Source organism: Juglans microcarpa x Juglans regia, chromosome 1D, assembly GCF_004785595.1.
Source record: "Juglans microcarpa x Juglans regia isolate MS1-56 chromosome 1D, Jm3101_v1.0, whole genome shotgun sequence".
Taxonomy (NCBI): domain Eukaryota; kingdom Viridiplantae; phylum Streptophyta; class Magnoliopsida; order Fagales; family Juglandaceae; genus Juglans; species Juglans microcarpa x Juglans regia.
The window spans coordinates 13546480-13563404 of record NC_054594.1 but is presented as its reverse complement, the minus strand read 5'-3'; the positions used below and the strand labels follow the sequence as shown (position 1 = coordinate 13563404).

At 34.6% G+C, this 16925-nt stretch overlaps 1 protein-coding gene across 3 annotated transcripts; it reads right to left on the bottom strand.

The window, feature by feature from the left end:
• Positions 1-1911: 1911 nt before the first annotated feature.
• On the bottom strand, positions 1912-13821 carry LOC121250429 (ankyrin repeat and protein kinase domain-containing protein 1-like). Of its 3 annotated transcripts, XR_005937788.1 has the most exons (5): positions 13668-13795; positions 8177-8212; positions 3828-4564; positions 3000-3519; positions 1912-2571 (listed from the first exon to the last, which is right to left on the bottom strand). XR_005937788.1 is itself a non-coding variant. In XM_041149564.1 (2 exons), exons 1-2 carry the CDS (start codon positions 4111-4113, stop codon positions 3413-3415), a joined length of 393 nt encoding a protein of 130 aa, XP_041005498.1. In that variant the 5' UTR covers positions 4114-5006; the 3' UTR covers positions 3056-3412. The 3 variants fall into 3 exon arrangements, 1 of the variants encoding a protein (XP_041005498.1); XR_005937786.1 differs by lacking the exon at positions 8177-8212 and having other exon boundaries at positions 13668-13821; XM_041149564.1 differs by lacking the exons at positions 1912-2571; positions 8177-8212; positions 13668-13795 and having other exon boundaries at positions 3056-3519; positions 3828-5006.
• Between the last annotated feature and the right edge of the window lie 3104 nt (positions 13822-16925).

Genomic DNA, 16925 nt, shown 5'->3' with positions numbered 1-16925 from the left:
CCAAGTTTCTAATCGGGCTAAGGCTAAAGGCATTGAAAATAATAGGCAAGGACTTGGCTAAGTCCGGGTCGTCACAACATATAAGGTAAAGTGCTTCTGTACATTTAACATATTCATCTTTGTATCATTCTTTACTATTTTTTTACTTTTCCCAATCTTTTTTTATATATATTTCTTTCATTTACACTTTTATTTGTAAAAACATGCAAATGTCACAATTTAAATTGAATATTTTATCTTAATAAAAAGAAAAATACTCGTATTACCATTTGTGCAAGACATGATAAAAAGGATAAAAAGATCAGAAAAATAGAATGAATGGGGGTTTTTTCATTTATTTTTATTTTAATTTTTTATTGAGCGATTGATATCATTTTATCAACAGAAAGATATTGTGTTCATATTAATATATGAAAAACATTGAAAAGATATGAAAATATTACAAATTTAATTGTAGGTATAAAATTATTTAAAAAGAATAAAAAAAGAAAAAATTAAGAATATTTAAATGATATATAAAAAAAAAATAGATAAACTGATGCATAGTATATTGTTAAAGTCGTTAGATAAAATAGAAAAAGTGAGTTTTAATTGGTAATTTCATATGAAAATTTAGATAAGCCATTAGGAATGCTCAAAGTGGGACAGAGTGTTGCATGCCATGCGGCAAAAAAATTGTCCCAATGGAAGTTGCAAATTGTAAAAGCTTGCAATTGCATATATAAATTTTACAATTTGAGTAACCGAGGTGGCATTTTGGAAATCGGCAAAAACTAAGTTACAAAATTTTGCAGCCTTAGTATCCTCCTTTCCTAAACTGGCAGAATCCCTGTCACCACCTTTTGGATTTGCCTACTGCCACCTCTGTTGGTGGTTGTGACCAGGTGCACCACCATATTTTCGAGCATAAAAATGTTGGTGTTCACTGGTTGTGCTCGAATCCAAGAGCCAAACTGCTGAGACTTCAAACATTCCCTTGGTGCTCAAACCTCTGCCCAAAACAACCCCTCCCTTTATGAAATAAAGTACCACGTTGAAAGCAAGAATTCTACAGCCTCTCATATTTAAAAGAAATTCAATACTGTTGCTCCTCAAACTTCAGCCACCTTCCTCTCAGTAAAAGCTTATGAAGGTCCAGTGCAACCCTCACTCGAAGACATCTCCCCCATGTCAAATCATTAGACTCAACATCAACTCTAATGACATGACCAATTGAGAATCCAAACGGTTCCCCCACCTCTTATGTCATAACTGCCTTATGAAGTTAAACCCAAAAGGGTTCAAAGTTAAACTGCAACACATTGATGGACACAATCTTATCCACTTCTAGCAGGGTTAAGAGGTTCCTATCAAAAAACCATAGACAACCACTAAGCACCTTTTATTTATCAGTCAACTTCTGAAACTCAATCAAGAAACTCTGATCACCCAATTCCTTAAACCCATCCCTCCAACCTCCAAATTTGGGACAGGGTCACCCAATTACTATTTTTTTACTTTTCCCAATCTTTTATATATATATATATATATATTTCTCACATTTACACTTTTATTTGTAAAAACATGCAAATGTCACAATATTACTAGAATATTTTATCTATAATAAAAAGAAAAATATTCATATTACCAGTTGTGCAAGGCATGATAAAAAGGATAAAAAGATGAGAAAAAATAGAATGAATGAGGTCCATTTATTTTCTTTTTAATTTTTTTATTGAGCGATTGATATTATTTTATCAACAGTGAGATATTTCGTTCATATTAATATATGAAAAATATAAAAAATATCTACAAATTTAATCATAGGCATAAAATATTTAAAATAAATAAAAAAATAGAAAATCAAGAATATTTAAATAATATTAAAATATATATATAAACCGATGTAGTGTATTGTAAAAGTCATTAGCTAAAAAAAAAGTTCCGTACTCCTAATATTTTTATTGATCAAATCAGCAATATCCTTGCATTGCGCTTACATCCATAGGTACAACCGTAGTTTTAGAAATATAAAAACAAGGATGGTAAGGAAGCAAATAATACAAGTGGGAATTGCAATATTTGAATGCTCCAACACAGCGTATGTTCCTGTGACAAATGCCAAAACCATTGGTGCCATGGAGGAAATAAGGAACCAAAAGGCCGTTTGAAGAAAACTTAAGCGATATCTGAAGAAGGATTTAGAAAGGATAAGCGGAATAAAGAGGTGGATAAAGACAGCAGAACTAGTAGCATCAATGCTAGGGCGTTTGTAATGATGAATGCTTTAAAAGCAGTACTTTTTTCCAAAACTGCAGAGCCTGGATGGTAATCATCTCCACCAATGAAGCCCCCTGGCATGGTAATGCCTGCTGCAAAGGTCACGGTTGTAATGAGTGCAGCAACTACCACATGGGCTTGAGCCGCTTTATCCATCTCTTCATTCTTTTTCTCCTCTTCCCCATCTGGCTGTTTCTCCTTCTCAATTTCATCATACCCAGTTTCTAATACTCTTCCATTAAAAAGGAACCAATGATTGTTTTGGCCTTTACAAAATTCGTCCCGCTTCCTCTGTAAAGCGGAATATTGTACCTAGCTTGCATAATATTTGTTTGATAAACAAGGCGGCTCAGTATAAAATAATAACTAAAATCAGAATATGTAAAGACAGTTAACTTCATTATAAAGAAGATATATAAAATCAAATATGTTTTGAAACGAAACAGGTTTTGTATAAATCAAATATGTTTTGTAAAAAGTTATTTTGATAAAAAAATGAAACGTAGTCTCTTTTTTTCCTTCAATGCCTTGTAGAAATATCTGATTTATCTATTATGTGATGTGATACATGCATAAATCAGTTTAATTTTAAAATAAAATAAAATCCAATTTGATTAATTATGATTCTAAGAATTCCTTTGGTTTCGGTAGTCCTTAGCATATATTATTGAAAAGAACTAAATATTCAAATATTAAGAATATAATTTTATTTTTTGAAGAAAGATAAAAGATTATGTTACCTCATCACCATCGGTTGGAAAGCGTTTACTTCTTAAGATTTGAAAAGCAATCTGGAGTTGAAGACCATTTCGTCAACTCTTGGAGAATTCATGACACCCTTCGTGTAACCAACTGAATTGTAATAGTGATGGAGAGGTGCATTCCCGTCGTTGTCCTCCTGATTCAAAAGATTCCGTAAAGACGGATTATTTTGGATGATTAGCGCTGCAGTTGGCCAGCGGCTGTGCATGGCGAGATGGAGTGCATTGCGGCCTTCATTGTCAACCACTTCGCAACAATCCGGACACATTGATACAATCTCTTTTGTTACTCCTTCTTGGTTGCGATGAGCTGTAATGTGAAGAGCTGTCCTACCCTCTGCGTCTTTCATATATGCTACCTCTCTACCATATTGCAGCAATAGTTTTGTTGGCTAAATGCAATCCAAGTATGCAGCCAAGTGAAACGGAGTCCAACCTTTTTGGTCTGATTGTTTACATAGATCGCAACCATATCTTTCCAAAATGTTTTCGGTCATTCCTAAAAGAATTTAAACATGCTAATTAATGTAATAATTTTCTGATGGACAAAAAGGAAGACGTAGGTTAGGAGACAGAAAAAAGACTATTCAGGTGGTCATTTAATGTGGTAAAATGCAGGACAAGGCAGACATGATCAAATATTTCAAGCTTTAAGCTAAGCACGAAATTAATCTAAAACCAGCTCTGTGCATATCAAACATCTTTATATTTCATGAATTTGATGTCCTGTCATATTTGATACCACCACATAAACATTTTTTTTAAGCAAATCATATTCTACAATGCGGAAAAGATAACATACAATACCTGCATCATTTGAAAATGTTGCAGCATGCAAAGCCGTTCTACCCAAGGGGCCATCATAAGCTGGTGATTGGAATGTGTTCAAAATTTCAGATACCAAATCTGGAAAGTGTCTCTCGGCAGCCAAGTAAAGTGGGGTCTCACCAGCACCATTAGCACCAAACGAAAATTCTCGATCTACCTCCCTTAGTAACTGTTTTACCACTTCAATGTGATTGTGACGTACAGCATCATGTATGGTCGTGTCTCCCTTTTTGTTCAGCATTCCAATCATCTCCCTAGTAATCATCTCCTTAATAGCAACGACACTTTCGAGATCTTGATGTTGGGATTTTTTACAATCAATCAGAACTTTAACGATCGAAGCATGCCCATACCTTGCCGCAACATGTAACGGAGTATCGTCTTCAGCGTTGGCTTTCAATAAAAGTGACGGACACTTGGACAGTACATCTTCCACAAATTTTACCGCTGAGGTAGGGTCAGTTCCTCCAGTGGCGGGAAACTTTTCTTTGACCCTCAGTGAAATGCAAATATGTAGGATTGTATTTTTATTAACGGTTAAAAACTCATCAAGTAGATGGGAGATATCATATTTTTTTCTAAGGCCCTCAGGTTGCCTTGTTCCGCCGCTTTATAGATAATAGGATCCATTCCAATGATGGCCTCTGTATGCTGCACAGTCATCATTACTAGCTGCGGAGGCCTCAATGCAAAGCAAGAGAGTACTCAAGAAAATCCTATATATGTTAGCCACAATTGTTGATGTCACATTCAACTTTTTTCTAGTAGCGCGTAAATCCAATGTATATAGATTACAGAGTATATAGATCATTGGTCTTGAAACACGACTAAATGATCAACGTTGTCAACAAAACAGAAGTTTTCTTATTAAAAGAGGCCGAAAACGTTCAAAACAAAAGTTCCATTAATTATTCCAAAAAATAAATTGAATAAACTCGGGAAAAAACATTGAAGCGCCACAAGAAAACACTCTAAAATGAAATTACTTCCTATCAAAGTAATCTTTAATAGACATATATACATTAATAAGACTGTTCACCCGGATACAGGAACTACCAGGTCAATGAACCAGAACATAGCAATGGGAATGGACCACAAGAGGAAGGCTACAACTTCTAAAGTATGAAACTGGATTGGACCTGACTTAACTCTATAAAATCTTTGCTTTTTCTAAAAATATTTTGGAACCCAAAAGTCCCAATTTTTTTTTCCAAACTCCACCCAAAAACACAACTACTTTTTTTAAAAAAGAAATCTAGAAAAATCAAAGATACAACATCCTAAAAACCATTTCTTCCAAATAATAACAAATCTTCATTTTACACACACACACATATATATATATATGTTTTCGGATATAACAGATCTAAACAAATCTTCCAAATAATAATAACCCACGGCTCTAGCATTTTGCAGCTAAACAGATCTAAATAGATAGTACTCCTCAAACATTCAAACATTCAAACATTTAAACAGATCTAACCCATAAAAATACTCCTCAAACATTCAAACATTTAAACAGATCTAACCCATAAATATACTCCTCAAACATTCAAACATTCTCATAAAAAAAAAAAATCCAAAATCAACAAAGAGAACAAAACAGAGGGAAGAAAGAAAACATATCCAAACAGAAATACGTTCTAATCTCTTGGATCCCAAGCTCAAGCCCTTCCACAAAAATGGACATGCTTTTGCGGCAAACTTCATGGACATGTACGTACATTTTTACATTCTGAAAAGGAAACTATGAACTCATTCATGGTTTGCCACAAAAGCATGTCCATTTTTGTTTATGCTTATGGGAATAGGAGCAATTACCTCAAGAGTTATTGGTAGGTATTAGTATTACCCAGTAGAACATTTCGTGGAAAAAACTTCTTCCGGCAAAAAAAATAGTATTTGCCGCGAGATGCTAAAAGAATTCAGGAAAAAAAAAATTAAAAGCAAAAAAAGATGAGACTAAGCCAAAAATAACCACACAAAATTGTCTAATATAACCTAAAAATAATCATACAAAATAATCATCAAGACAACAGGGTTAATATCCAATAGTTATTTATGCTATAAAAATATAAATGAAAACAACTCCAATTCCCAAAAGGGGTTGTGTTTATATAAATTAAAATGCAGCTGGACTAAATATCAGGGTGTTCATAAAGAGTCAATGACCACTTTCCAAAACCATGTAACTCAAAAGTTAGTTACATCAAGAGAATACTGAATAAGCAAATGACACGAAAAAGTTAGCCAAAAATTGTTGGTTTGTAAATATCAACGCTAACAACACATCAACATAGTGAACTTCAGTTATTGGCACCAAATTAGCTTTTGTAGGAAGCCATATATATAGCAGTGAATAAAAACGACTCCAGTTAATAACAGCATTTTATCGCTCTTGATCAAGAGCGATAAAATGATTTTATTACATCATATTGACTACTTGACTACTTAGCACCAAAGTCACAAATTCCTCTACACATTTCTATATACATAATTCAATTAATAAAAAATAACACATGCTTGCTGTCCATGTAATTTAATTTAGCAAAATTACACATACTCCATCCATCTAGCACTTGAGTTCAACACAAACCCATTACACAACAATATAACCATATAACTAATTATACAAACCCAAACCAAAATAACATTGATACACCAATCACAATTGATACACACCAATCACAATTGAAATCATAAAGCTTTATAGCTTCTTACACACCCAATCACTAATTATACAAACCCAAACCAAAATAAAACTCCACACAGTACGCCAAAACTACATGGCTCATCCCGACACTTCACATGACATCCAACCACATTACAAGTACACAATGATCCACACTTACACATCCACACTTACTCCTCAATCACAGCCACACCTCACTTCTTCTAAGTCTACCACAATCAAACACAGTCAATACATATAGAAAATCTATCCAATTCAACACAACACCATTTCAGCTTCACAACATAACATTTTCTAAATGTAAAGGGATAAAAATATACCATAAATCGAAGGCATTCACAAACTAAAAAATCCCCAAAGGCATTCATAAACTAAAAAATCCGCCAAGGCATTCCCAAACTGAAAAATCCATGTAAGCACACAAGAATCCTCAACAACATTTTCCCAAGAAAAGAATAACAATACAAGAATGTTTGCAACACTAGAAGATATTAACTTTCACAAAGTGTTTGGGCAGCATATTGCAAACCATATAAACAAGATAGCTAGTTTAGTTAAGATAACTAGTCTAGCTGTGACTAAAAGCACAGAAAGCTTCATTGACATTAAGAGATTTACAGTTTTAAGCGGGAATTACGCACAACACATTGGGTTTGAAACACTCACAATAATATTTATAGCCTCAAGCATAATTTTAGATATATCAAGAATGAGAGAGAAAACACATGTTAGATATAGTAAATCCATCAAATCATATGAAGCAACAAAACTACATGTATAAGAAAATACTTTTCTTTTAGAAGTAAGAAAAGGAAAACTACTTGTATCACTGACAGAGTAAAAAAGAAAAACAATTGTACATAGAGACTGTAGAATAATATTTAATTCGAGTTGGCCTTCAACCGTGAATAATTTTCAGCTGGAATCAAAATATATGGCCATAATTACGCCTCCCTTTGGTAGTGCTGCTTCATGAAAGTGGGTTAAATTAATTCTCAAAACTGATGTGGTGATTAGAATGTGTTTTAATAAGATGGTTAACCGTGGAAAAGTCAACAAGGTGTATGATCTAGAACTTTTTTTTTTTTTTTTTTTTGTTATCGTGAGAATAAGTATGGCCAAGTAATTCTTGTACTTGTTTTGACAAAAAAAGCAAGAAAGGAATATAATGAGAAAAGGCCATGCATGAGAGCTGCCCTAAGTACAATCTGCATAGCTGATAGCTCTGCCATTTACTTCATAGATCCGTTATTTTTTCCAAAAAAAAAGCTCACGAGAAGCACATAAAGATACGGATAATTGCATGCCTCCAAGAATATACACCGTTGCTACAGTCCCCTCAACACAGCAAATCCATTCCAAGAACCAAGAAACTAATATATTTGCATTGCAGTTCACAAGTCTTGAAATTGCACATCCATTCTACCAAGCAAGAACGTTTTTAGTTCCTATTTCAAATTCCTCATTTTAGGTTAATTTTTCGTTTCCACATAATTCCAAGATAAACTTCACACGAGAGAGAGAGAGAGAGAGAGAGAGAGTAATATATGACGAAATCAAGTCCTCAAAAACATCTTCTACAAGATCTTTACAAATATAAAGCACTATATTTTTATTGGCATAATCATCCAGATACCTTCTCTCCAACGTTCTCTTGTTGTTCCTTCACTTTCTATGTTATGTGCCTAGGGTTTACCCGTGTGATGTCTGGTTGCCGTGTGTTTCGAAGTAAAGTTTTTGTTGTTGTCTTAATTGTTTTTTGTTAAAGCTGTGTCGTTTAAGTGTTTGTGGACCTGGTCTTCGTCTTGGGCCATTTATTGTACGAGGTTAATTAGTGGGTCAGTTATTTTACGTGGTGCATGGGTCAGTTGGCACTTAAGGCCATTATTTGTTTCCTGTATTTATTCAGCAGTTATGAAAGGAAAATAAGCAATTTCTATTTCAAATACAGAGAGTATTCAAAGGCCTTGGCAACCTCGAATTTGCTAGAAAGAATTCTTCTAAATTTTCATTACAAATTTGTAGATTCCTAATAGTGGTATCAGAGACAGGTTCCTGCAACATGGCGGAGGGCACTCGACCGGCTCAACTAGTAGAGGCAGTGGCAGCTTTGAAGGGAGAAAGCATATGTCTGCAAGAGGAACAAGAGAAGCAAAAAACAACATTAGATGCGGTCTTGCAACAAATTAACAATTTGGCTACTAGTTATGAGCAGTTGGCAATCATGGCGGCAAAACAAAATTCTGGAGAAGGTTCTTCCAACCAGAATAGCAAGGTTAGTAACAATCCACTTTTTTAAGGGAATGAGGGAATTCGGGCCAAAACACTTAGGCTAGACTTTCCTAAGTTTGATGGCACAGATCCTAATGAATGGGTTCAAAAAGCACAACAATTCTTGAGTATTATAATACTCCTAATGAGCAAAGGCTACTATTAGCTTTCTTTCACATGGAGGGCAAGGCTCTATCATGGTATAGTTGGTTAAAAGAATCCAGTCCGGTGCATTCTTGGGATGATTTTGTATTAGCCTTAGAAGTAAGGTTCGGGCCCTCTGCATTTGAGGATCCAGTTGGGGAATTCACTAAACTAAGACAAAATGGGACAATAGAAGAATATCAAACCCAATTTAAAATTTTGTCAAATAAGATAAGTGGTCTCACAGAAGAGTTTAGAATCAGCACCTTTTTCAGTGGCCTAAAAGATGATTTGAGAATCATGGTAATAATGTTTAAGCCCTCTACTCTTTCAGCTGCCTTTGGCATGGCAAGATTGCAAGAAGAAGAAGTAATAAGACGTGTAAGAGGGGGTCCAAACAAATTCTCCACCTACCAAAACACCTATCCAAATAACCAGCCTAAATTACCTGCCCCAGCCCCTATATTAAGACTTCCAGCCCCACCAAATAGACCAAACCCGAGACCTGCACCCTTCAATCCACCCAGAAAAAATAGTTTCCCCATTAAAAGAATATCTCCAACACAAATGCAAGAAAGGAAAGAAAAATGACCGTGCTATTTCTGTGATGAAAAATTCCACCCAGGCCATAAATGTAACAAGCCAAGAATTTATTTGTTAGAAGGAATGGAGTGGGAAGAAGATGAAGAATAAGAGAATAAGGAAACAGATCTTGAGGAAGGTTCCCTAGCCGTAATAATGAATAATGAAGAAGAAGTGGGAAAATTGTTGGGAATATCTTTACATGCCATAGCTGGATCTTTAGCCCCTAAAACTATGAGGCTATTAGCTGAAATTAATCATCAAAAGGTGTTGATTTTAATTGATACATGGAGTACTCATAGTTTCATTGATCCATATGTAGCAGCCAATGGGGCCACTCTCCCTTGCCATGGTTACTGTAAGGCAGTTTCATTATTGTTACAAAATTTTACTTTTAAGGCCAATTTATATGTGTTAACTCTCGGAGGTTGTGATGTTGTGTTGGAAGTTGATTGGCTAAGTGGGTTGGGTTCAGTTTTGTGGAATTTTGCTGAGCTAACTATGAAGTTTCAGTTGGGACAACAGTCTATAACTTTGCAGGGGATTCAAAGACCAGTTCACAGTGTTTCTGAAGAAGACCACATTGAAGATCTCAAGCAAGGAGCTGCAAAAGGGATATGGTTGCAGGTTATGGATGGCAACAGTAGGGCATGCAGTACCAAAAGTCCAGCAGAAATACAGCAAGTGGTGGACAGTTTTAAGAATGTATTTGAGGAACCAAAGGGGTTGCCTCCTCCCAGAAAATTCGACCATCAGATAAAGTTGCAGGATGGGGTCAAGCCGACTTGTGTTAGGCCTTACCAATATCCTTATTATCAAAAGGAGGAAATAGAAAAGCTGGTTGGGGAATTACTTAAAATGGAAGCATAAGAAGTAGTCAAAGCCCATATTCTTCTCCTGTTTTGCTAGTGAGGAAAGCTGATGGAAGTTGGAGGATGTGTGTGGACTACCGTGCTCTTAACAAAGACACCATTAAAGATAAGTACCCTATACCAAACATAGATGAATTAGGGGGGGCTGAAATCTTTTCTAAATTGGATTTAAGGTCGGGATATCATCAAATAAGGATGAATCCTGATGACATCCCTAAAACTGCCTTTAGAACACACGAAGGCCATTACGAGTTCCTAGTTATGCCTTTTGGGCTTACTAATGCACCATCAACTTTTCAAGGGGTGATGAATGAAATGTTTAGGCCTTATTTGAGGAAGTTTGTTTTGGTCTTTTTTTATGAAATTTTGGTATACAGTAAGTGTATGCAGGATCATGTTAAGCATATCACTCGGGTACTGGAAATACTACAAGCTGAACAGTTTTATGCCAAGTTGTCAAAATGTGTGTTTGGTTGTGAAGAGGTGGAATATTTGGGGCATATCATCTCTAAAGAGGGAGTCAAGGTTGATCCACAAAAGCTGAATGCTATGCAAGAATGGCCAACCCCTAAGAACCTTAAAGCATTAAAAGGTTTTTTGGGACTTACTGGGTACTACAGAAAATTTGTAAAGGGATATGGAGCCATAACAGCTCCTCTCACAGCACTTTTAAGAAAAAACTCTTTCATTTGGAGTGAGAAGGCACAAGAAGCATTTGAGATGCTCAAGGAAGCCATGGTAAGACCTCCTGTTCTTCGATTACCTAATTTTACTAAACTTTTTGTGGTGGAGTGTGATGCTTCAGGAGAAGCTTTGGGAGTCGTGCTTATGCAAGAAGGACAGCCTATATCCTATATTAGTCAAGCTTTAAAAGGAAGAAATCTCAGCCTCTCAACCTATGAAAAGGAGTTGCTGGCTCTAGTGTTGGCAGTGAGGAAATGGAGGCACTACCTATTGGGACAGTCCTTCATAGTACGTACTAATTAACAGGCACTTAAATACCTGCTGGAACAAAGAATAGGCACTCCTTCGTAGCAAAAATGGGTGGCCAAACTGTTGGGATATGACTTCACTGTGGAGTACAGAAGTGGGAAGAGTAATGTTCTGGCAGATGCACTATCTCGGGTTAGATATCCAGAAAACTCAAGCCTAAACTGTGACCAAACCCAAGCCCCAAACACAAAACCAACAGATCCAATCACCAAACTTCCATCCATCTCAGAACCAGCCACCATAAAACCCGAAACTAACAGCCAGATCCTTCAAACCCAAGCAATCAGTGTCATACAAGCTTAGTGGAGCTAGAGTTTAAGAAAGCTTACCAACAAGACCCCTTGTTGCAGCAGCTACTAAGCCACTACCATCAAGGAGCCCTGGACCTTTCTCATTACCAATTATGAAATGAACTCCTCTTTTACAAAGGGAGACTCCATCTTGGATCATTGGTGGCCTTCCAGCGGCAGATTCTGTATCATTATCACAGTAGCCCATTAGGTGGTCACATGGGGTTGCATAAAACTCAGTAAAGAATAAAAAAGGAATTTTACCGGCCTGGTTTAAAAAAAGATGTAAGGGAATATGTCAGAGAGTGTGATGTATGCAAGAGGAGCAAGGTCGAAACCCTCCACCTAGCAGGGTTGCTTCAACCGTTGCCCATACTTGTTAAGAATTAGGAAGATGTTAGCATGGATTTCATTGAAAGGTTACCTCCCTCAGGAGGAAAAACTATGATTCTAGTGGTAGTGGATAGGCTGAGCAAATATTCACATTTTATGGCCATCACTCATCCATACACAGCATTAACAGTTGCTAGAGTGTTCATGGATAATATCTTTAAATTACATGGTATGCCACAAACCATTGTAAGTGATCGAGACCTAGTTTTTACTAGCAATTTCTGGAAAGAACTATTTAGAATCTGTGGAACCGAGTTGTTACTTAGCATAGCATATCACCCACAAACAGATGGCCAAATAGAGGCCATGAAAAAGATTCTCGAATGTTACCTCCGATGCTTTTCAAGTGATCGACCCAGAGACTGGGTAAAGTGGTTACCTTTGGCTGAGTATTCCTACAATACCTCGGTGCACACATCCACGAAAGTGTCACCCTTCGAAGCAGTATATGGCCAAGCCCCTCCTCGGATGTTGCCTTTTGAGTATGGGTCTACAAAGGTCCAAGCTGTAGAAGATTCGAGATTTCATTTCCCAACTCATCCAAGAAAACCTGCAAGAAGCCCAAAACAAGATGAAGTATTTTGCTGATTTAAAGAGAATGGACAAAGAGCTGAAGGAAGGGGATTATGTTTACCTAAGACTTCGCCCCTATCGACAGATGACAGTAGCTATGCGTCAAAATTTGAAAATCGCACCCCGTTACTATGGACCTTTTAGGGTTCTTCGTCAGATTGGGAAGGTGGCATATGAACTTGATTTACCTCCAGAGGCACGAATTTATCCAATATTCCACATATCATGCCCCAAAAAGAAGCTGGGAGAAGGGATTAGGCCATTCACGAATTTACCCATCTTGACCCCGGAAGGAGCTCTCGCACCCGAGCCAGAAAAAATCTTACAGAGAAGACTTAAGAAGAGAGGACATACCACAGGAGTCGAGCTACTGGTACAGTGGACAGGCATGGAGGAGGATGATGCGACATGGGAGGACCTCTACTCACTCAGGCGGCGCTATCCCAACCTTGAGGGCAAGGTTTTCTAAAGAAGGGGAATTTGTTATGTGCCTAGGGTTTACCCGTGTGATGTCTGATTGCCGTGTGTTTTGAAGTCGAGTTTTTGTTGTTGTCTTAATTGTTATTTGTTAAAGCTGTGTCGTTTAAGTATTTGTGGACCTGGTTTTCATCTTGGGCCATTTATTGTACGTGGGTTAATTAGTGGGTCAGTTATTTTACGTGGTGTATGGGTTAGTTGGCACTTAAGGCCATTCTTTGTTTCCTGTATTTATTCAGCAGTTATGGAAGGAAAAGCAAGCAATTTGTATTTCAAATATAGAGAGTATTCGGAGGCCTTGGCAACCTCGAATTTGCCAGAAAGAATTCTTCTAAATTTTCATTACAAATTTGTAGATTCCTAACATTCTAACGATTAATCAAAACATTAGTCATATAAAAAATAAATCAGAGCATAGAAAGAGTAATAGGATTAAAAACTACAGCGACGAAACCGAGAGAGATGATTAGGGCAAAATTGAGAGTGGGAGAAACGGACGAACGAATAGGAAATAGAGAGGAAAAGAGCTTACTTCAATGGAGACCGAGCGGAGAAGATGGAGGCTGATCTTGGGCTTCAGCAGCGCTGGGAAGTTTGGGAAGGGGTAGCAGAGACGCAAGAGAATGAGGGTGTATCGATCGAGCTAGGAAGAAAGAAAGGGGGAAAAACTTAAAAGCGTGTTTTAGTGATTTAAAATTTAAATGGCGGACGGCACAAAAAGATGGTTTATTGACGCGTGAAGTTTAGAAGAACATCTTGTCGGCAAAAAAGCTAACCTAAAAGTTGATATGTTTATTTGCAGCGATATAAACTCGCCACAAAGATCCGAACACCCTGTCGCAAAAACTATAACTCACGAGAACACCATTATTTTTGGCAATACTATTTGTGATGTTACAAAGTTGCTGTAAAAAGATCTTTTTTCCGACGCAAAAACATTTTTCTTCCACAAAGTTGTACTTGTGGATGATATCTCTCAGTAAAAGGCCATTTTTTTTTCCCACGAACAGTTTTCGTGACAACATTAGCCAATTATTAATTTGCCACGAGTGTATATCTTAAAAAAAAAAAATTGGTGATAAAAGGCCATATTTCTTATCCAAGATTGCATCCCTCTCCATGTCCAAGATTGCATCCCTCGTGTCCATGAGTGTAATCAGTAATAAAGCAATATCTCAGATCCAAAACTAAAAAATAAAAAATAAACACTCAACAAGTAAATTACTTATAATTAAGACAAATTCATCAGTACCACAACTACCAACGAGGCATTTCACCATTCATGAACTATTTATAGAGAGGACAAATGTAAACGAACCAGCTTACTAATTCCAAGTCAGTAAGTAATGACAGGAATGTATACTCATATTTGTTATTATATAGTTTGTAATATTGGTTTTATTATATGTTAAAATTTAAAAAATATTAATATATATTTTTTAAGATATTGTGGTTATTAATAAATATAGATTTTAACTTTTATGTAAAAGTATATTTATCAAGTTAAAGGAGTTATGCATTTTAATTCAACCCATAAAATGAAACAAATTGGTTTAAATTAGTCGTGTCGTATTAACATATTTATAATTAATTATTAAATAGATCAAAATAAATGACACGACATAATCCTTTATTTAAATAGATTAGATTAAGATTTAAAAATTTGACAAGTTTAATTTAACGAATGGGATTCAAATTAATCTATTTAATCTAATATTTATAACTTAACAGGAGACGAACACCAACAGGATTTGCCATTCCAGTAGAGTGGGGGTTCGAACTGGTTTTCTGGTGTGAGACCAGGCACCAAATTATTGAAGTAGGTAAACTGTGCCCATAAAAAGTAACAGTACATGCATGTCCACCCAAAAAAAAAAAAAAAAAGACTATTGATAAGGATTGGTTTGGAAAGTGACATGAAATGAAAATTTTTTGAATAATAATAAAATAATTTGTAATTAATAGTGAGACGTTTAAAAAATGAGAGAGAAAATTTTAAATAAAAAATATTATAAAATTAAATTATTATTATAATATAATTTTATAATATAATTTTTATTTAAAAATTTGAAAAAATTTAATTGTTTCTTATTTTATGTTTGAAAATTTGGAAAAATTATAATGATTAATTTAAAAATATTGTAATGATTAATTTGAAAATATTTATATTTAAATTATATTTAAAAATGAGATAAGATAAGATAAGATAAGATAAGAGAAAATTTTTGAAATCGATATATTTCCAAAATAAAGGCTATTGTACGGTTTGGTGAACCCTTTTCTTTACACGGTAGTATTTGGTAGTCAATCAGCAATCTCTATGACTTGTTTAATATAAATAAATGGTTTAAAATAGAAAAGATAATATATATATATATATATATATATAATTCGATAACGTGGACCCAATATAAATGTAGAGGGTTACATGACCTGTGATGGAACCCAACTGACCTTATTAACCATTTGTTTGGTTACGCAGTTTAGATAAGATAATATGATAAATTTAAATAAAATGTTATTATAATATTAATTTTATTCTATAATTTAAAAAAATTGAATTGTTTATTATATTTTATATAAAAATTTAAAAAAATTATAATGATTATATGAGATGAAATAAAATAAAATAATTTAGTTTTGCGTAACCAAACCATCTCTAAGATTATTGTGCTACGATAACATTGATTCTAATCAAACATAATGGAAGATTGATATTTTTTTACCCCACTTTGGTTAGTTTTGACCAAACATAGTTCTATTTCTATAATATGTTTATTAAGGTCTAGTTTAGGTATTGAGAATATCTAATAAAATATCTCATTATTAGTCATTATTTTATTACTATTTTCACTTACTTTTCATTACTATTTACTATTTTATCATTATTTTTTTTTATTATTTACAAAATACCTAAAAATACCTCATTACCTAAACCCACCTAATTCACCATTTATGTAATCGGTATTAATTGCATGCATCTCTTTGATTTTAAAAAATGCGTTTATTTTTCTTTGCATTATGTTGAGCAGTTTGTCTGAAGAAGTTGGAGCTTTTTTGGATCATCATAGTACAATAAGCAGTGGACATAGGAAGGTAAAAGTGGAGTACCCGTTACGTCCACCGAGCGAAAGTGCATTTTGCACTCTCTTTTCTTTAAAGTATTTTTTAAATCTTTTTTAAATATTTTTTAAAAAGAATTACAAACTCATTCAAAATACTTATTTAAACATTAAATAAAAGAATAAGCCAAAAAATTGGACCAAACTGAAACTGAAAAAAGAGAAAGTTTCGATTTCAATAACAAATCGATTTGTATTAGTTCTTAAATTTTTAAAACTAATATATATCGGTTCGGTTTTAAAACTTACCCAAAACCGAATCGAACCAGACCAATTATACCACTAAAAAGCACATGCTAATTAAGGTGCTCTTAAAAGGGTCAAAACAGATGACACGACACGATTCATTATTTAAATATGTTAGGTTAGGGTTTAAAAGTTTGATACGTTTAACTTAACGAGCCGAGTTCAGGTTGACCTATATAGTTAAATGTTCATACTTGGCACGATTCAAAAACATGATTTGCCACCTCTAATTTTCGCTAAAGTTGGGAGGACAAGAAGCTCTCTTATCTAATCTCGTTTTGCAAAATGAAATTATTTTAACTTAGCTCATTTCATCTTATTTAATCATTATAATTTTTTAAACTTTCAAATAAAATATAAAAAATAAATTCAACTTTTTTAAATTTTAAAATAAAAATAATATTTTATTTAACTTTTATTTT

Bases quoted from the DNA above. Each gene is read 5' to 3' on its own strand.
- LOC121250429 (XM_041149564.1), bottom strand. From the start codon at position 4,113: ATGATTACTAGGGAGATGATTGGAATGCTGAACAAAAAGGGAGACACG. The intron at 3,520-3,827 runs GTATTGTATGTT...AAATTCTTTTAG, and splicing joins AACATTTTCAAATGATGCAG to GAATGACCGAAAACATTTTG.